The sequence below is a fragment of the Puccinia triticina genome, chromosome 4A (assembly GCF_026914185.1).
Source record: "Puccinia triticina chromosome 4A, complete sequence".
Lineage (NCBI taxonomy): Eukaryota > Fungi > Basidiomycota > Pucciniomycetes > Pucciniales > Pucciniaceae > Puccinia > Puccinia triticina.
The window spans coordinates 50,256-70,622 of record NC_070561.1 but is presented as its reverse complement, the minus strand read 5'-3'; the positions used below and the strand labels follow the sequence as shown (position 1 = coordinate 70,622).

The 20,367-nt window shown below is 43.9% G+C and overlaps 4 protein-coding genes across 4 annotated transcripts; 2 read left to right on the top strand and 2 right to left on the bottom strand.

Moving 5' to 3' along the window:
• Positions 1-1,839: 1,839 nt before the first annotated feature.
• Positions 1,840-3,886, top strand: PtA15_4A5 (uncharacterized protein; the record flags this gene model as incomplete). The annotated part of the gene is made up of 12 exons (XM_053168501.1): positions 1,840-1,845; positions 1,909-1,929; positions 2,005-2,038; positions 2,124-2,134; positions 2,268-2,303; positions 2,371-2,617; positions 2,685-3,148; positions 3,213-3,265; positions 3,339-3,472; positions 3,543-3,625; positions 3,710-3,769; positions 3,848-3,886. 12 exons carry the CDS (start codon positions 1,840-1,842, stop codon positions 3,884-3,886), a joined length of 1,188 nt encoding a protein of 395 aa, XP_053019112.1.
• Positions 3,887-12,850: 8,964 nt separating this feature from the next.
• On the top strand, positions 12,851-15,106 carry PtA15_4A4 (uncharacterized protein; the record flags this gene model as incomplete). Its single annotated transcript, XM_053168390.1, has 6 exons — positions 12,851-12,957; positions 13,064-13,340; positions 13,471-13,741; positions 13,819-13,934; positions 14,013-14,395; positions 14,551-15,106. 6 exons carry the CDS (start codon positions 12,851-12,853, stop codon positions 15,104-15,106), a joined length of 1,710 nt encoding a protein of 569 aa, XP_053019111.1.
• A 1,420-nt stretch (positions 15,107-16,526) lies between these two features.
• On the bottom strand, positions 16,527-18,217 carry PtA15_4A3 (uncharacterized protein; the record flags this gene model as incomplete). Its single annotated transcript, XM_053168279.1, has 7 exons — positions 16,527-16,610; positions 16,703-16,803; positions 16,883-17,289; positions 17,350-17,489; positions 17,590-17,689; positions 17,759-17,808; positions 17,894-18,217. 7 exons carry the CDS (start codon positions 18,215-18,217, stop codon positions 16,527-16,529), a joined length of 1,206 nt encoding a protein of 401 aa, XP_053019110.1.
• A 23-nt stretch (positions 18,218-18,240) lies between these two features.
• PtA15_4A2 (uncharacterized protein) lies at positions 18,241-18,486 on the bottom strand (the record flags this gene model as incomplete). Its single annotated transcript, XM_053168170.1, has 1 exon — positions 18,241-18,486. One exon carries the CDS (start codon positions 18,484-18,486, stop codon positions 18,241-18,243), a length of 246 nt encoding a protein of 81 aa, XP_053019109.1.
• Positions 18,487-20,367: the final 1,881 nt, after the last annotated feature.

The following is a 20,367-nucleotide window of genomic DNA, read 5'->3' as shown; positions in this document are numbered from 1 at the left end:
AACTTTGCACCGCGGACGTTGGGAGGAGTATATGTCGTGAAGGTCGGGCTGCCCCCAACGGCTGCTAGGCCATGAATTGTACCCGGACGTTGGGCTTCAAGCTGGGATTACCCCGACCTTAGTCAGTCCCTATTCTGAGGGGCGGGTAGGGGCCCCTCGCGCAAAGCGCAAGCCTCCAAAGGAGGGATTTAGGACTAAGCGGCGAAATTTGGCGTGAGTCCTGAGTACAGCTTTCACCCATTTGGCTGGTGTGAAAGTTTGGCACCACTTTTCTATAGCATCCTGGTGGCCAAATGGGCCGCCCAGGTGCCAAATTGAAGGTCTGCATCTGGCCTTCAAGACTACATAGGCCACATTTTGATGCCTTGAATGGCCTTAAAGCTACAAGGATGTGAAGTCATGGAATCACAATTCCAGGATTGATCTTACACCATACTATTGGATAAGTACATGAAAGTTTCAATTACTTCTAATAAGTACATGAAGTATGTTTATTGTTTGAATTGAACAATGAACTACATTCGGTATGCAGGCCACACATAAAATAGCACTGTTCACGTAAGAACTCTATGACCATGGTGAGAGATATACATCAGCATACTTTCCCAGCCAAATTGGCTGGCACAATGGGATAAACTTTATTTCAATCTTGCTGATGTTTAGCTTACGTGAAGAGTGCTAATGTGTACAGGAGTTGAAAAAAACACGCTCTGCTTGCTGGGACAAGCTTGGCATGGTTTTTGAAAGCATGTCCAGCAGCTCTCCAAGGGGCTTGATGGATGGTGGATGGCTGGCTGCCTGCGCAAGAAGCTAGGCTTCAAGGCCATGCCACTCATCGGCCTATCCTGGCAGTGGTTGATGTGTAACAAAGGATTTAATGAAATTTGGGGGTTGGCCAAGCCTCGGGCCCGTCAGGATTCACGCCAAACCTCGCCGCTTGGGGGCAAGCCTCTCTGACGTAGGCCGCGGGGGCCAGGGTCATGATGAGATCCGAGCAGCAAAAAGTATAAAATGGGGGAGTTGACCCACCACACCATGCATTCACACACGGCTGACTCACCGCTGTGATCACTCACAACCACTGCGGTAACAACAATGTTAATGTCAGTACCCACCTTAGGCAATGTCATATACCGCACTCTCTACTTATCATGAAGAGCAAACATTGTGAAGTCCAACATTTTCTTTTCTTTTCTTTTTTTTTTTCTCTTCTATGTACAATCCGCGAGCACGCTTGGCAGATCGTACTGGTGGTCTCAGGAAACTCACTTTTTCAAGTGAGTTTCTGACCTTGGGCTGCCGGACAGGTTGACTAGTCCGGTGACTCGTCAGGAAGGTTGGCTCATTTCCGGGGGCAGCCGACCTGTTGACAACCTCGAGGGCGAGCCGACCATGCTGGCCCACCGGGCAGATGGGTTGGCCGGACCTATCAGACAAGCCGACCATGCTGCCTCGCGGGTCGGTACGGTCGGACGAGGTCGGCCTGCCCTCCCTGTCGGGAGGAACAGCCAACGGGTGGTCGGGCAGGGTCGGGCCGACCCGAAGGGCTGCTCGACGTCCTGCCAGGACGGCCCGACCCAAATCTGACAGGAGGGTCCGCCCGCCGCGCGACTTACTTTACAAGTGGAGCCGTGGTTAAACAGGGTTAAACAGTGCTTGCAATACGAGGTGGCTGCGGGACGGAGCCCCTCTTTTCCACCCTGGACCCCCCTCTTGACCCTCAGTTCACACCCCTCAGTTCACGCCCCTCCAACAGTCACCACCTCCGCTACTCCCTGCGAACTCCCGGCTGACTGTCTACATATCTGAGAATCAGGCTATCGCTAAAGACAACTCGACATGGCTGTGAGTTGATAGCTACTTGCATGTAATCTTTGGAAATCTGAGCTGATCTGTTTTTGTTCATAGCTCAACCCAAACCAAGACAAGGTTAATCGGAGTCACTCAATCCATTTTTTAACTCGTCTCCGTACTAATCTGTTCGTTTGGTCGTTATAATCGTAGCTTTTATTCGAGACCTCAGAGGAGGTCGGGGTTGGTAAGACTGAATTTTTCTCAGCTCTCCAAGACTTGTCTTGCTTTCAACCGGAGGTGCCTGACGTGCGTTCGTGACCCTCCGGTAGCTCCGACTTTTGTAAGTTGATCACCTTTCCCTTTATTCATTTTTATTACCTATATTTATCGAAATTAACCGTTTTTGTAAAATTATCATACTTTCTCAAAAACGATGTTTTTTGTTACCTTTCGACTATCCTCCGGTCCCCAAGGATTCATTGGGTCTCAAGGAGGACCTCTTGCGTGGTGTGAGCCTCAGTTGGATGTCTGAAAGATTATGTGTTCACTCAAATCTTCTCCTTGCCCACGATCTAGATTTACGCTTACAACTTCGAGAAACCATCGGCCATTCAACAAAGAGCTATTTTGCCGATCACCAAAGGTCGAGATGTGATTGCACAGGCTCAATCCGGAACGGGAAAAACTGCTACATTCTCCATCTCGATCCTTCAAGCAATCGATACCCAAGTTCGCGAAACACAAGCTTTGGTCCTGAGTCCCACGCGTGAATTAGCCACCCAAATACAGAGTGTGGTTCTCGCGCTAGGTGATTACATGAACGGTAAGTACTGTACAAGCTTAATCTCTTCATATCGACCACCGGCTGACCACGCCCTGACCTATCACAGTTCAATGTCATGCTTGTATTGGTGGAACTTCTATCGGAGAAGATATCCGCAAATTGGACCACGGGCAACATGTAGTCTCAGGTACACCTGGTCGGGTGTATGACATGATTCGACGTCGTAATCTTCGCACTCGAAACATTAAAATGCTCGTTCTTGATGAAGCGGATGAGCTGCTCAATTTGGGGTTCAAAGACCAGATCTACGATGTTTATCGCTACTTACCTCCTCAGACTCAAGTAGTTGTCCTCTCGGCTACCCTTCCTTATGATGTCCTGGAGATGACCACCAAATTTATGACTGACCCGATCCGGATTTTGGTCAAGCGTGACGAATTGACCTTGGAGGGGATCAAACAATTCTTTGTTGCTGTTGAAAAAGAAGAATGGAAATTTGACACTCTGTGTGATCTTTACGACACGCTGACAATCACACAAGCAGTTATATTTTGCAACACGCGCAGAAAAGTGAGTACTTCGTGTTTTTATAGTTTTCTTTTCTTTTCGACGGCTAACATGCTGCGATTCTTAGGTCGACTGGTTGACAGACAAAATGCGCGATGCCAACTTTACTGTTTCGTCCATGTGAGTAGCCTGGATACCCCTGATGATAAAAGCTGCAATTTTCTGATTAGACTTGGTGTCGCCCTTATTCCAGGCATGGTGATATGCCTCAAAAAGAACGAGATGCTATCATGGGCGAGTTCCGTAACGGCTCTTCTCGAGTGTTGATCACCACCGACGTGTGGGCTCGTGGAATCGACGTACAACAAGTATCATTGGTTATCAATTGTGGGCTATTGGCTTTTGATCATTCCTGGCCTTTGCTGAAAGCGCTCACTCACACAACTTGATGTGATAGATGACCTTCCTTCCAATCGAGAAAACTACATTCACAGAATCGGTCGATCCGGCCGTTTCGGTCGCAAAGGTGTTGCCATTAACGTGAGTGGCTTGTTCTTTTGGATATGACAGCATAACGACCTATTCAATAAAGCACATTGGCCTGGTTGACGCACCAAAAAACAGTTTGTTACTAACGAAGACGTCCGAATCTTGCGGGATATTGAACAGTACTACAGTGCCCAAGTAAGTTTCACCCTCACGATGTCATTTTTGGTATCTGAATTTCGAGTTTTTTACTGATATGATAATTCCTTGTGATAGATTGATGAAATGCCCGTGAATATTGGAGAAGTTGTTTAAACTGATTCGGAATGCATACATCGCCGGTCGTCTCCTAAACAAAGCTACTGTTCGAGTAGATTTCACACGGTCTAGGCTGGTCTTCCTCCACTTCTGAATACTATTTTCAGACAAAACAATTCTTCTCCCTTTTCCCGTATCTTCTCCTTTTTTGTTTTAAACAAAAATCAACAAAAAATAGGAAACCAGTTCACACTTATCTCTCCTGTCCGTCCCTCGTCCAATTACCCCGTTCTGTTGAGGTATTCAGTCCAAGATTTTTCTTGTTCATAAACACAAGAATTGGTTCATGCTAGATTGGCAGTGTTTTCAGCTCCCATTTGGCATTCTCTTGATGTATTTGTATTAATCAGTTCACCAGTAACATACACCTACAAGGTTTTAGTGCCACAGGACCCTGGAAACCCCCGATAAATGAGTGGCATGGAAATGTATGAATTTTTGCATTTTTTTGCAAAATGGTATGAATTAGCTTTGAAACCCAAAAGGGTATGCATGAAACACCAAATAAATGTGTGAATTTCCAAGGAAATTCAGGCAAGTTGGCTAAAACCCGCAAATCCCTGCTTAAAATGTGGTTTTAGGGACCCCTGGTCGGATTTAAGCTCAAGCGTACGAATGAAAATGTATGAATCAGCCAAAAAACCCATTCCCCGGTGCCCCCCGATGTATGAATTTAGGTGAAATTCAGGAATTTACATGCCCCCCATTGATAGGGGGTTTCCAGGGTCCTAGTGTCACTGGATAAACTGATCTGGGCGTGTACAGCCTCTCTGTCAAATGCACAAAGTGTGGGAGAGGCTTGTACAGCTAATGCGGAAAAGCTTGCCAAATTTTGTGGCTGAAATGATATCTGCATTTCAGCCACAGTTATGTACAGCTTCTCTGTACAGGCAGTCAAAACCCGTTCAGCCGGCTGGTTTTGCTTGACACGGGTCCCAGGCCAAGCAAGGGGCGAGGGAGGCAGGAGCGGCGAAGGACCTGATTGAGGTAAAATTGCTCCTGGAATCCAATGGGGGAGCCTTTGAGGCCCCGAAGTGGAAAACAAAGAAACTAGTTTTTTTCTTCTGATGGAATTCCTGATAGAGATGGCAATCAGTACCCGGGTACCCGCCGCGTGTCTGGGTACCACCTACTTTTTTGGCCCAAAACAGATACCCATACCCGTACTTGGCACCCGCGGCGGCAGTACCCGCCACCCTGATGAGTACCCGCCGGCAGGTGCCGGGTACTGCCGCGCGGGTACCTGGTTGCCATCTCTAATTCCTGACGTACAGGAGCCATACAGGTTTTGAGGCTGAAATCTGTGGTCCAAAAGCTGGCCGCAAGCTTTTCCGCGTTAGCTGTATCCAAAACAAGCATGCTGGCATTTCATGGTTGGGGTTCTGAGGTACTTTCTTTTTGTAAAAATCATGTAAAATAAACTGAACTACACATTGGACTATAATTTTGGGCAGGGTGTGCCCGAGATGGCAGTCTTCATCCTCATCAAGAACGATTTTGGTTTTTTCAAAAATTGTATGTGTAGGATTTTTTACAAGTCAATATTAGTCCAACATGTTTTTTTTTCTTCAAACCCAAACACTGCCAGCATAATTGGCTGGGCTGAGGTTATGCCAGTTAAACTGGGATGCACTGAACCAATTTGAAATTGGTTGATCTTGACTGATGAAATATAAATCCAAGGTCCCTTGGGTTCATATTTCATTGGACATGCTGGCAGTGTTAAGAGATATCAGAGTCTTTAGTTCTATTCCAAAAAAATCATGAACAATCAGAATCAATAGACTGACATATGATGTGAATGATAATAAATGAAAAAATGAATCCCAAAATCCATCCTAAATTTTGGTGGGCCGGGAAAGTACATCAAAAATTTCAAATTTGCACTGCAGGTAACAAAAAAACAGTGTCTGAGGTGTTTTCACTGCCAACTAAAATTTAGGATGGATTTTGGGTTTCATTTTTTCATTTATTATCATTCACGTCACATGTCAGTCTATTGATTCTGATTATTCATGATTTTTTTGGACTAGTATTAAATATTTTCCAAAACGGACTTACTTTGCGCACTGTGCAGTGCGCGCATTTCCAAACACTTTGCGCACTGCAGGTGAAGGAAGCAAAATTTTCAAGATTTTTTTTGACCAATCAATAGACAGCCCTTTTATTGTCCTCTGTGAATTGCTTGGGAGTTTTTTGAAGCTTACTTGTCTGCTGTAAAAGCCCATTAAGAAACAAAAAAAGTAAAGTCATTTGGGGACCTGGAACTCATGTTCACACACTGCAAAAAATCCAAATAATTTAACAAATCATTGGAAACACATATTTACAGTTGTTACATTATTTAATGGGAATGGGAATTCAAGCTCCCAAAATTTCCCACTAAAATAGTACAGAGTATATTTTGAGTTATGCAGATCGGCAGCCAGATCCCCCTGTCGGGGCCCTACGGGGCCCAGGCTTCCCCAATCATCAAAGTGTGTGATTTCCACTCCACAACACCAAATTGCAAGGGATGCCACGTTGATTCATCAACCCCTACGCCAAATTACTCGCTGTGGAGTTCTGGAAGGAGAGGATGCCTGTCAACAATATTGAGAGAGTTCTTCACATTAATTTTTCAATCAGCTCAATATACCAATGGGTCAAAATTTTTGACAATACAGGCTGTGTCATAAGAGACCCAAATGAGTACGAGCCACGCGGACCCAATTTTAAAATCCCAGATGATATTCAAGACAAGCTCCGGGAGTACCTCAACAAAAATCCAACTGCTTACTTGGATGAGGTCCAAGAATGGCTTTACAAGCAGCACGATATCCTTGTCTGCATTTCAACCATCAATAAAACCCTTTGAAATCGGATGTGTATCAGTCGCAAACGCAATCACCTGGTGAATGCCAGCCGGTCAGAATTGCGGATTTCTAATTATGTAGCGCAAGTGGTAGGGTTGCCAGCACACTTTCTGGTATTTGCCGGTGAGTCCCTTTTTTTTGATGAATCTACAAATGATTAATAATATCTGAGCAAACATTATGTCAACAGATGAATCTTCAATCTGTCAATGCAACCTGATTCGCAATCATGGCTGGGCTCCGCATGGACAAAGGAGCAGTCAAATTACAGCCCATGCCAATGCAAAGCAATACACAATTCTTCCGGGGATTTCGATAGACGGAGTGCTTGGTATCAATATCAAAGAAAAAGGATTCAAACAACCCAACTTTGAATCATTCCTGAAGCACACCCTTGTGAGGACATCAGATAATCTTCAATTGTATCAATTTTTGCCTAATGTTGTGATGATCTTAGCTGCCTAGGATGAATTTGTTCCCAGACAGCAATTCGGTATTAATCATAGACAATTGCCCAATCCATCATGGGGGTAATGTACAGCAACTGTGCAATGAACGCGGTGTGCCTCAATTTTTTCATGTCTTGATTCCTGTGCAGTACAGCTAATCATCACAAATTATATGTATAGGGGTCAAATTGATTTATCTACCCCCCTACTGGCCCAACCTAAACCCCATTGAGATGTGTTTTTCAGTATTGAAAAATCATCTTTGTCGGACCAATGGACTCGCGCTGGCTGAATACAAAATTTCTTTTCTTTACCACACAGTGGCGGCTGTCATGGATGATAAACTATGTTACCAAGAATATGTTGGTAGTGGTTATGTTTCCTAGACTATCATCTTAATACCAATCATTAAATGTCATTGAAAGATTGCAATTCGCAATGAGATGAACTAAATCGAGGTCAACCCGCCGCACCTGTTCTTACTTGAACTATAACCTTTGGGGATTGATTCTGGTGGGGCTTTTGATAGCAACTGTACCGCGCTGCCTGGGAAGTGGGCGCTCAAACATTCAATACAGCAGTCTTTTAATTGAAGCTACCCGGTGTGGAACTTCTACGCAAGGCGTGATCTGAGCTTGGAAGGGAAATAGCAAAAACTAGGTAAGTTTAGGCTACAGGTGCTTGAAGGGCTGCCTTCCTGTAATAAACTCTGGGAGAAAGTACACTAGAATTTTATAGTGTGGCTAAATCAGATGAATTATTCTTAATCTAGACTGCTTCAGACCCTAAGAACCAGGAATCTTGTGCGTGGGATGAGAGATGTTATAGTTTGACGTAAGTGACTTTTTAGAAGGGTCAATTTATATTTGTTATATTATCAAGTTCTCAATTTATGATTTCAATTTATATTATAATTATTACTATTATGATCTTACTATTTAGATGGGTGATGGAAGCGGAAGTAATTTCTTAATATTACTATTTATGCTGGCATGGGGAAGAAAGGGAACAAGAAGGGGCAGAAGAGGCCTCCTTATATAGTAAATAATCTAGTCTGAGAGTAGATTTTACCAGTGTGAAATAGAATACTACTTTAGGATGCTGTACCGTTGTAGTGTTGAAATACTAATCTATATTGGGAAGCTGTACATGATATTTGTGAAATAGTATACTACTTTGAGTTGTGATCACTTGGCTTGTTCCTCTTTGGGTGAAAACATTGTCTAAGAGTAGATTTTCTAACATGTGATATTGGAATCTTTCAGCAGTGTCCTTTTTAGTCCTAGAATAGATTTGTACTATTATGGTGTTCAAAGTTGGTTTGAATGTTTTTATGCATGCATAAATCATAAAATCATAAAAATATTTTGGTGAGGAAATTTTGTATTACATAATCAGACAGTCATATCCCCTGCAAAAAAGAATTTATGATTTTATGATTTATGCATGCATAAAATTATGCAAACCAACTTTGAACACCATATATGTGATGGGTGTGATTTGTATGTGAAACTAGGATTCTACTATGTACTTGATTATGTAATTAAATAAACTAGTACTAGTTTTCTGGGTGATAATATAATTGGAAAATATGTGTAAGATGTTGGTTGTAGTATGTTTTGTACTATATTGGTTTTATTTGTACTTTAAAATATATTATTATCTTAATTTTTCCCTATTTTTGACGTGTTTGTAAGTGGATTAGTCTTACCACACCGGCTCAAGATTCTCTTACTCATCCTAAAATGTATCATGCTGGATTCACATAGCCAATCTAATTCTAGATTCACATCAATCTACCGGACAACTGTCTTGGCTACAATGCTGAGCTTACTGCGTAGTCATGTTACAAGGAATTTAATTTGCTGGAAAGTTGCTATCCTTGTTGGTCTCTGTTTGATTCCTGGATGGAGATCCGCTTCTTCCATTTGCCTGAAGATGTGCTGAAAAACAAGGTACATTTTGGCGAAGGCTGGCCACAAATCCAACAGGAAATTTCCATTTTTCAAGGAGGGATTTGACTACAAGGTCATTGGTGAAGAGTTGGTAGTTGTTTATGTATTCTTCAATGCAGAAGGTCCAAAGGGGTTCCAAACAGAGATCATGTGGAAATTGGCAGAAATTGAGGTACTTGTCTAGGATTGTATCACCTTCGTAAGAATTCATTGGATTGGATGAGTTTTATCTCTCATTCCTCAACGGTTTGGGAGACTGCTCTCTCTTGTCCCCTTGAGGTCTAGGTGATGTTGCGAGGAACAAGGGACAAAAACCAAAGTTCACTGCTGACAGGCAAGTGACACTTTGGGAGTGAGAAAATATTGTTCTGATTCACTCAGGATCAAACTCCAGGCGCCAATCTAGTGTAGACTAAATACAAGAATGGCCGTGTTTGGTTGAAGCATACAATGTACTAAATATAAGCATATATGTATCTCAACAGGTGAGCCACGTTGATTGCCATGTCTTTTGATTGGTACAAAGCAAAGAGACGATGGTGGGTGACAAAGATCAACACCTGGCTCCTGTCTCAACTGTTTCATCCAGGTTGTTAAACTGTCAGCTCAGCTCGCATCAAAAGATACTCAGGCTGAAAAAACTCACTATGGCCTCTGCCCAGCTTCCAAGTGCCTTTGGAGTGAGGATAATTCCAACAGTTGGATTGGTTGGATTGCGAAATACTGCAAAGCTCCAGTGCATGTGCCCGGTATGGCGATGTGCATTGTGAAGCTTGCGGATAGTTTCTGAAAGACAAAAGTCGTTAAGAAGAGTTTTGTCTTCTCCTTGATTTGATTTGGGTCTGTTGCCTCGCCAATTATCATTCCCATCACAATCTTGGACATTGTTGGTACCGTTCCCTTTGCCATGGCTGGCACCGTTCCCTTCGCCATTGTTGGCACTGTTCCGATTGAGAGTTTGTAGTGCCTGTTCAATTGCTGCAGCCTCCTGATAGAAAAAAGCCTCAAAACTTCTGTTCAATATCCAGAAGCTCAGATTCTTCAAAAAATGACATTGACCCGTACCTGAGCCCCTGAATTTTGGCCTGGCTTTGGTTGCTTGATTGAGATGGATCCTCAACCATGGCGACTGTTTCGAAGGCGGGCTTCCAAGGTCAGGCATGATTCAAGAGTGAAGCAATCAGCAGCAATCAATAGCTCCCCCCTCCATCCCCCCCAATCCATTGCCTGCTGGAGATCTCAAGAGTTTGTTTGAGTATCTGCATAACTCAAAATATACTCTGCACTATTTTAGTGGGAAATTTTGGGAGCTTGAATTCCCATTCCCATTGAATAATGTAACGACTGTAACTGTTTCAGAACTTTTTAGCCACTTTCATCAAGAATGAGGCTTTGAAAAATGAAGAAACTTCACATGAAATCTGTTAAAGTGCACCAGTGCATGTTGCAATTTCCTAAATTTTGAAAGCCTCATTCTTGATGAAAGTGGCTAAAAAGTTCTGAAACAGTTAAATATATGTTTTCAATGATTCATTAAATTATTTGGATTTTTTGCAGTGTGTGAACATGAGTTCCAGGTCCCCAAATGACTGTACTTTTTTTGTTTCTTAATGGGCTTTGACAGCAGACAAGTAAGCTTCAAAAAACTCCCAAAAAAATTACAGAGGACAATAAAAGGGCTGTCTATTGATTGGTCAAAAAAAATATTGAAAATTTTGCTTCCTTCACCTGCAGTGCGCAAAGTGTTTGGAAATGTGCGCACTGCACAGTGCGCAAAGAGCTTTCCGCAGGAAGTCCATCCCAAAATTATCATTTAATGAAAAAATATTTTCAGCTAGTATGCACTTTTTTTTTTTTTCCAAAAACATCACTCATTCATTCTTTTTGAACCTTCCTGTCCATTCTGTCAATAAATCAGAACTTAACAGGCATGGTTTGTATGTGTTCTAGTCAAAAGAAATTTCATGAATACTTTCTTCCGGGTACTGTACATCAGTTCTACTGGTCATCTCCTGTAACCTTCTGTGTAATTATTAACATGTTGGAAGAAGGAGATGCAGGAGGAAACAGTAGTGTTTTTTCCAGTTCAAATGATATCCGACATGGGTAAGTATACCAATAACTATGAAAGCTGAGTTGGTGAGCACAGACCCATTCAGTGCAAAATCCAATGCTTCAGTGTTATTAAGGATGTTTTGCGGAGTGGAAGGAGTTTTGTGAAATGCCTCAAATTATGTAGGTTGGACAGGCATATGCTAGTGGAGGACTTCCCGTTGCAATCTGGGAGCAATCTGAGAGCCTCCCAGAGTCTCAAAGCCTAAATTTCCCGGCGAAATTGGGCTCAGATCTGGGTCTGGAAGCAACAGTGGGTCAGCTACGCTAACATAGCTGTTAGCGTAGCGTAGCGCAGCGCAAATGCGCTATTTTTTAGCGTAGCGTTAGCACAATTGTGCGCATCTGCACTAACGCTATGCGCAAAGGATGCAAAGCTATTTTAGCTTTTAGCGTAGCGTTAGCGCAGATGCGTGCAATTGCGCTAACGCTAAGCACGCAAGGCGCAAAAGAGCGCGCGCTATGCTGCGCTAAAGCATTTTTTGCAGCAAAAAAGTGCCTTTTTTCCGCTAAAAGCGCCTTAGCGCAACGTAGCGTAGCGTAGCGGCTGTAGCGCAGCGCTAACGCTAAACAAAAATTGGTATGCTGTTAGCGCCGCTGAAAATTAGCGAAGCGTAGCGGCGCTAACAGCGCGCTAACGCTATTCAAAAAAGGTTGGCGCTTTTTACCGCTACGCTAAACTTTAGGGCTAAAATAGCGTAGTTTAGCGTAGCGGCCCACTGTTGCTGGAAGGGGTTCCAAGATTGACGGGAAGTCCTCCAGTCTTTGACCTCAGCAATTTCATTCCAAAACACTAGCCAAACTCAGAATCTTGGCTTTGCAAAAGGGGGCAATAGGGGGTTTCACAATAAGGAAACCCGGGAAGGTGTTCGAGTGCTCGCGAGTATCGTTATGAGGATGCTTCTTGCGGGACTTCACCCCAAATTTTTAAGCGAGTACGTCACCCGCGAGTAAAGAAATGAAATGCTTATCGTGAAACCCCCTAATAGCTGCGCGCAAATCCCTCCTGCCGAGGGCTGTCGGATGCTTGCTTCGCAAGAGCCCGCAGCAGTGGGACTTCTGAAGTTCGGGACCGTCCCAGACAGCTTTGTTGTCTGGCAAAAATCCACGAGGGAGGCGCTGGAACAGCACAACCTGAAGGTACGGCCTTCGTCGTTGCTGCTGTTTGTGTTTCATCAGTGTTTCCCCCCTCCTGCGAGTTTAATAAACCAGTCGGCCTTTATGTCAACAACCGGCGTCGATCTCAAAGTATTCCAACAACCGAGCTGTTCTACATATCCTCATGTTTATACAAGATTACATTGTTGAGCATGCATTTGCTCAGCTCAACCACGAGGATCGAAAGGGGGCTGAAAGGATACATTCTTACCCAGTTTTATCAATGCCACATCTTTACACATCAATTATACAGCGCTGCCTCAACTACACCATCACAACATCCGGTGAGCAGGAACTTTTTATAAAGAACGTTTTTCCGGCAGAAGAAATCACTAGAAAAATTTGGAAAAGAAAATCACACACTCCCTCGAGCCTTATTCCAATCATTCTTCACCTCAACAATCCACTAGAAGCCTCAGTTGGTGCACTCCAATGTGTTGCAGTGGGGCCCGATGGAAACGAGAAGAGGTACCAGATCACAAATGGGACTTTGTCGACGTTCGAGAGTTCCATAACTCGGGACTCATGAGTTATTTCCAGTCAGTCCTCCTCCTTGGCCCATCCAATCAATCCAGAAAATGTATTTCATGCATTGATTTGTATCAGCACCAAGTAACCTATGTCAATATGAAAAAATGCATCCAGGTATTCCTTTTTATACGTCCTGGTCATCAAATCAATTTTAGTTTATGCCTCGGATATCTATACGATGGTACTCCTACTCGCCTCAAATCATTGGGCCGGTTCGATTCTGGAGAGCTCGGGCGGGCATGGCGCATTGAACGTACCCTTCAAGATCGGAAAATGGATCTTCTTTGGCTGTATCATTTTCTCGTTCCTGTTGCTCTTCTGGGAAGCGAAGAAAAGTAGGGCAATCATCCAAAGTCGTGATATCAGTTATGCTTTCACGAACGTCATGGCTGTAAGATTTATCTCACTCACCTGAAGAATTCATCTCCTAATCACTCCTTTTCGTGATCCTTTTTTTATCGTTTTACCGGGTCGCTTTCGAACGTCTGCCTTCAACTAACTGAACCATGGTCAAATCACAGAACAACTACTATTCTATGAAGTCCTACGATCATTTCTGCTTTTTCTCCCAGATTAACAATTCAAAAAAGAAAAAGGACGACTTTGCATTCTTTGTGTTCTTCACTTTCAAAGGCTGGAAGAGATTATTGTTGGCAGATGCACCTCGTCAAGTTATCAATGGCATCACTCTTTACTCCTTCGCCAGGTCCGTCAATTTCACAACCGATATCTCAAAGTGGTATGATGGAAGCTTTGCCAAGGCTTCTGTCCTACTCTCCATGGCTTTTACCGGTAAGCTATCTCTATGCTACTTTAGGCACCAAATGTTGGCCCTCTAGCTGAACATTTGAATCTTTTGCAAATAATAGTCACTATTTGGGTTGGTTCTTTCGTACTCCTCATGGCTGCTGCCCTCTTGTATGTTCCTCTGTTGTGTTATATTCAAGGTAACCTAAAGGAATATTGTTGTCACAAGGTCGACAAAGTAAGTACAACTGGTACCTTGGTTTTATCTAAAGAAACAAATGAGAATTATGTCTAATGTCCTCCTTTCCTCTTCTAGCGAATCGCTGAATTGATGAAGCGCAAACACCGAAAGCGTTTGGCCAAAGAAGCTGCCCTCATGCGCAAGGAAGCCATGGGTGATTATTCTCATCTCAAGGACAAGAAGGGACAATTCAAAGCTGCCCCATTACCTCAGCCGACACTCCCTCGAGTCGGGCTTCATGAGCTCATTAACGATACCAAAAGCGAAAGAACAGGTGTTGCCAACAGTATCAGAACTGTCTCGCGTGCCGCTCAACACCCCTATCCGCCATCACTCAGTCATCATTATCCCGCCAGCAACCCTGGTGGCTCTCTAGGTCTGGGCTACAACGTCATTAATCGATGGCCAAGCGAACAAGAATATGGTGAGAAAGCGGGGTATGCTGAGAGCATCGCATCGTAAGTTTCTTTTTATCATTCACATTTCTTCCTTCTTAGAGCAGGCACTTAGCTACTAGCCTAATTTGATTAGGTTACAAACCTGCTGGTGCCAATTCCGAGTATCACCTCAAAGTAAAGATTGCTAACGTGTGAAGTGGCTGTGGTTAATACAGGACTGGTCGCTTCGTTGCTCATCAAGCCTCTGCGGCCGGCAGTGTTTACGGTCACAATGGTCCGGTTCATGGAACACGGGCGCATCCATATGGTCTACATCCGCTAGCCCACCAATTGCCATCCGATAACCAGTCATCACTAAACCATGCGCCTTCCTATCACAGTGAAGAACAGCAGTATTATACCAACGACAGGCACGCCACGGCTCGCAGATCGATTGCTGTTACCGATGAGTATGGTGGTTATGGTAGTGAATATGGTGGTTATGCCCATGAGCCGCCGCCACTTCCTGGCCAGTACCATAACGACGCAGCATACAACGAGTTCGATTTTGGAGACTTATCGAATCAATACGAGTCGGCTCACAATACATCCTCGCAGCGTGATCATCGTTTCGACTATCCTGATGAAAGACCCCCATTGGTCGATAGAGAGATTATGGAGCTGTACGGTACTGGCGTACTGGAACGGTTCGACCAAGTCTCCGAAGCCGCACCTTCAATACCTCCAGCCCATTATCCTCAGCCGATCAAACATCCTTATTCCCGATCGTGACCATAGGAGCAACAAAGTACTTCAATCGATATATATATATCCCTGCTTGGCCCTGTTGCCAAGGCTTTTTTTCTTCTTCCTGATATAGATATAGAGATAGATGTGTGTGAAAGCTAACTCAAATTAAGCGTTCAGTCAACTATTTTATTGCTTGCTCATTCTTTTGTTTCAACCCTTTCAACTTTCAACCTTTTGGCTGCGGACATGCGACCTCTACTTGTGTTTAATCAAACCCTGATCTACTTTACCCAAGGACCTCACCTGCTTTTCTCCCCTGGATATCCTTCTCACTTTTCAGTTTTGTCAAGTAAAATGGTTGTTGCAGCTTTTTTTGGCCTGTTTTCTTGTTATTCTCTTGAAAAGACTTCGACAGTTGAGGTCTGATAATAACATTAAACCATGTAAATATAATCCAAATCAAAATGTTCAAATCTTGATATACTCACAACGCTTTTGCAGTACCGGAGATACATGGAATTTAATCATTTCTTTTGATTGCATCATTGGATTCTTGTCCAAAGCCACACAAATGTAAGCTTAGATCATCAAGTTTTTCTTTGGTGTGGAACAAGACTAGTCAGCCACTTTCTATGGGTCTGAACAGTGTTTCCAACAATAGTTCAAATTTTGTGACTGGGATCAGATTTTAAGGGAATCAGACGGTATTGAGTGAATTTTTTGTCCCCTCTCAATAGTAAATACCAGGCATCAAGATCAATTTTCTGCTGGATTTGGTCTCCAGCCCTGACTCTAATGGAGGACTTCCCATCAGCTAAAATGCTTAATCTAGAGGAACAGGCTAAACCTTGCAATACTGGTGGGTGAAAATTGATTGATCTCAATTTTTCACCAGCAAACAAGGTTTAATGGCCTCCTCTAAATCAAGCCTTTTAGGCAACAGGAAGTGCTTTGGGGCCTAAGTCATACCCAAACGTGCATGTTGGTTCAATATTTCTGGCCTTGAGGCTTGCGTCACTGACTTTTTGATCACATATGTTACATGGCAGTTGGAAGCATTGTGACACAAACCTTATGCGTAAGAGTTAAGACGCAGCCCCTTGCGCCGTACAATCAAAAGCACTTTTGCCGGTGGACAAGGAGATACATACAATGGTCCAAGGACGTACATCAGTCAGTTAATCAGACAATGTATGTTTTGCTGACAGATGTAAACAAATGTGCAGTATTGTACTGTGGCCACTGTCATATTGACATTGTGGGGACTTTACTATTGACTCTTCATAAAATATACGAGACAGAGAGGAAAACATCAATTTTGACTCAGCAAGATGTACGAAGTTCCAACATCTGTTTGGAGTTTAAGTAGATAATTGCATCAAGGCATGTAATTACTATAGCTAATCAAGTCTTTCTGGTTTTCTCTTTGATCAATTTTAACAGTGCACAGAACAAACCTATGTTAAAACTTGTATAACGAACGTCGAATGACCTTTTCAATCACAGGGACGTCTGGGAAGGCGAGGTTCTCGAGGTTCAACGCGTACTATTTAAAACCAATAGAACAAGTCAGTTTCTATTACCAGTCGCTGGCAAATGCTTTGTATTCTGATTTCATAAAAGTGAAAGATGACTAACGGGGGTAGGTATATCGGCACCGGTCACACGCTCAGGGGCGGCATCAAGATAATCAAATGCCTCTGATTCACAAATCTGGGCAACTACTTCCGATCCAACACCTATAGGTATGATCGATTGTTAAAGATATTCTTGGTCAGTCGCAAGCCAATTGACTACCGCAGTGAATTTCCAACATACCAAACATGGGGAACCCTCCCTCAACAACAACCAGTCGGCCGGTTTTCTTGATACTTTCAATGATTGTTTCGATATCCAAAGGACGAATACTTCGAAGGTTAACAACTTCGACACTCACACCCTCCGCCTTCTCCAGTGCTTCGGCGGCTTCGATGCTCAACCCAACCATGCGAGAGTGAGCTACAACGGTAACATCTTTACCAACTCGCTCGACCTTGGCTTTCCCGATTGGTAACAGGAAATCTTTGGACTGAGCCTCGACAGACATCGGGAAGGCTTGGCCGTACATGATTTCGTTCTCTAACACGATCACTGGGTTGGGATCCCGGACAGCAGCCTTGAGCAGTCCTTTGCAGTCTTCGGATGACCAAGGGGAGACGACTTTCAAGCCAGGGACCTGACCATACCTGCGGATTTAAGAGACAAGTAAGTCGGCGTTGCTAGGGGCTAAGTCAAAAATGGCTTACCATGAGCAGTAGTCTTGAGAGTGCTGAGCAGCTACACCTGCAGCAGCACCGTTTGGACCCCTGAAAACGACTGGGCAAGGGGTACTACCACCAGACATGTAAAACGTCTTGCCACCGGAGTTGACAATTTGATCTATAGCCTGACCATTTAGCAAACCCGCAGATAAATAGAAATCGATGGATGTATAAGCTTATCGAGTTGAAAGCAAGATGAATTGAGAGGGGGTGGATGGGGCAAACCTGCATGGCAAAGTTGAATGTCATGAATTCACAAATCGGACGCAAACCAGCCAAGGCAGCTCCAACGGCGATACCAGCGAATCCAGCTTCTGTGATCGGTCTGAATTCACGAGTGTGAACAAAGGGTGCTATTTGACATTTCGAGCTGAGAGTGACGGTCCAAACTTACGTATCAATCACCCGTTTTTCTCCGAACTTGTCGAGTAAACCTTTGGTAATCTGTACAGGGAGTCGTATTTTAAGTTCAATATGGTTATCTTGCGGCCGGGTAGTAATATGGAGAAGATATCAGGGAGATTGTGACCTTGTAAGCACCGTTATACTGAGCCACTTCTTCACCCATGATAAATACTTTTTCGTCCAGGTTCATCTCTTCCTCCATCGCGGTATTTAGTGCGTCTCTGACTGTCATCTGAATTTCACCACCGGCCGAGCTGGCTGATCTGAGCTGAGAGACTGAGCGCATCACTCGAGCTTGAGGGGTTGAATTGATAGCAACTTGAGATAGCTGGGCAAGCGAGTTGGTAATCGGACGTGGTTGAGAAGAACGAACGGCATTGACGGTCTTGAGTGCCCTAGCGGTTGTGAGGGTCTTGGAGACCGGTCGAAGGACAGAGGGAGAAACCATGTTTGATTTTTCCTTATGTCTGGCTAGTGGGTGCTGGTTGCTTGTTGAGAGCTTTCTTGGATCGGTTTGTGAGGAAGTCTGTGATGATATCGATCGGCCGATGAATGACTCGCACGATGATGTATCGCTTTGGCTATCTGGGGGTTGGGGATTTTGGGCTGGCCTGCCGGTCTCCCCCGAAGGACCGAAGCAGACAGATCCGAAAGCTCCCAAGTTTTGTCCGCAACCACGCGCAGCGAGAAGCGGGGGATCGGGGGAGTCGATAACATTGAGTGGGGAAGTGCTGCACTGGGGCAAAGTGACTGGCCCCAATCCGAGAATGGAACAGGAAAGGCGTTCTTCAAAGGATACGAGTTCTCTTCCAAAGAATGGGAGAATATCAAGATCCTCAACACAGTTTTAAAGGTATTTTTTAATCATTCCAATTGTAATTAGAGCCGATAACTAATGGAAAAACTAAATCTCGCAGGAATTCTTGTTATTGACCAAGAGGATGGAGGGCGATGGCCCATCTTGTACGATGGTTCTATATGAGTATAATCGCTTAATTGAATCACTTCAGAAACACAAACAAGCTAGTAAGAATGGTGTCTTGGAAGCCATGTTTGATCCGATGATCAAAGTGGCTAACAAGTACTTGGAGCTCGCTCTCAAGTGTGAGCCGATATTGATGGCAACAATGCTCCATCCAGCTTGGCGATTGCTCTTAATTTTGTATAAGTTCCCATCACATCATTCAAACGCTCAACAGCTACTCATTGAGAAATTCAAAGAACGCCAAGCAATCCTAGAACCACCAAGCCCTTTTCCATTGCAACAGAATTCACAACCAGATGTCGTGGCCGAAGACAAAGCGTATAACTTCTATCCAAGCTGCCCAGGGCAAGAAAACAGTGAAGAGGAGCTCATGCAATGCCATGATTCAAAGTTCTCGCTGGGAATCAAGGGTGATGTTTTGTTGTGGTGGAAGGTACGCACTTCCACCAAAATTCATCTTCTCACATTTGATCCCAGAAACACTGATTTCTTTTTTTCCCCAGAGCCAATCCCAGTCCTTCGTTGTGCTATCATCCCTTGCAAGGGACTACCTTGCTTGTGCAAGTAGCTCTGCTTGTGTCAAGCAAACGTTCTCGGCAGCCTCGGATATCTGTACTGTCAGGTTGTGGTCCTGCTACTCTTAGCTTTATCATACCTGCTGGTGTCACTCATTCATGACCTGTCATTTACAGGTCTTACCCTCAATTAGGGATCTTCATGTGACACCAGTGGATGTTTATTCACCCTCCTGCAGCCATTCATATCCAAGCGTCCTAGCTTAGTACAGTGGTTAGTACACTTGACATGGATATAAGAGACATGGGTTCAACTCCCATAGGACACATAATATTTTATGGAGTTTCACAGGTTATGAGCCCAGCGCTACCGCGTGATACCTAGGATATTATGGAGTCTTGGTATGATAAACCCCTTTCATAGCACGGGGGGCTGTCAGGTTGTGGTTCTGCTACTCTTAGCTTTATCATACCTGCTGGTGTCACTCATTCATGACCTGTCATTTACAGGTCTTACCCTCAATTAGGGATCTTCATGTGACACCAGTGGATGTTCTTTCACCCACCTGCAGCCATTCATATCCAAGCGTCCTTAGTACAGTGGTTAGTACACTTGACATGGATATAAGAGACATGGGTTCAACTCCCATAGGACACATAATATTTTATGGAGTTTCACATGTACGTCATCCAGGAGCTCTCAGCTTGCCCCTCAAACAATTGAAAGGTGCATCAGTTCGCACCTCTGGATTTGTAATGGTGTCAGGGCTGCAGGCAAATTTCAAGATTGCCAAGCATTGTTGGACGCGGCTGCCAAAAATCCCAAGTTTGCTTCTGAACTTAAGAAATGATCCTACAACATGTACTTACAACGTATATTTACAACATAAATACACAAAATATTCACATATTTTTATCCCACTGCACCTGTCCCCATGCTATTTGAGCAAAAAGCGCACTAGTGCTCTGGTTCCGCTTTTCAGCAGCACAAAGCCGCTAAAAAGTGGCTTTTTAGCGGTTTTGCCGCTTTTATAGCGATGAGCGTAGCGGTAGCCTGCTCTTTGCCGCTACAAATAGTGCGCTATTATGATCTGGGTT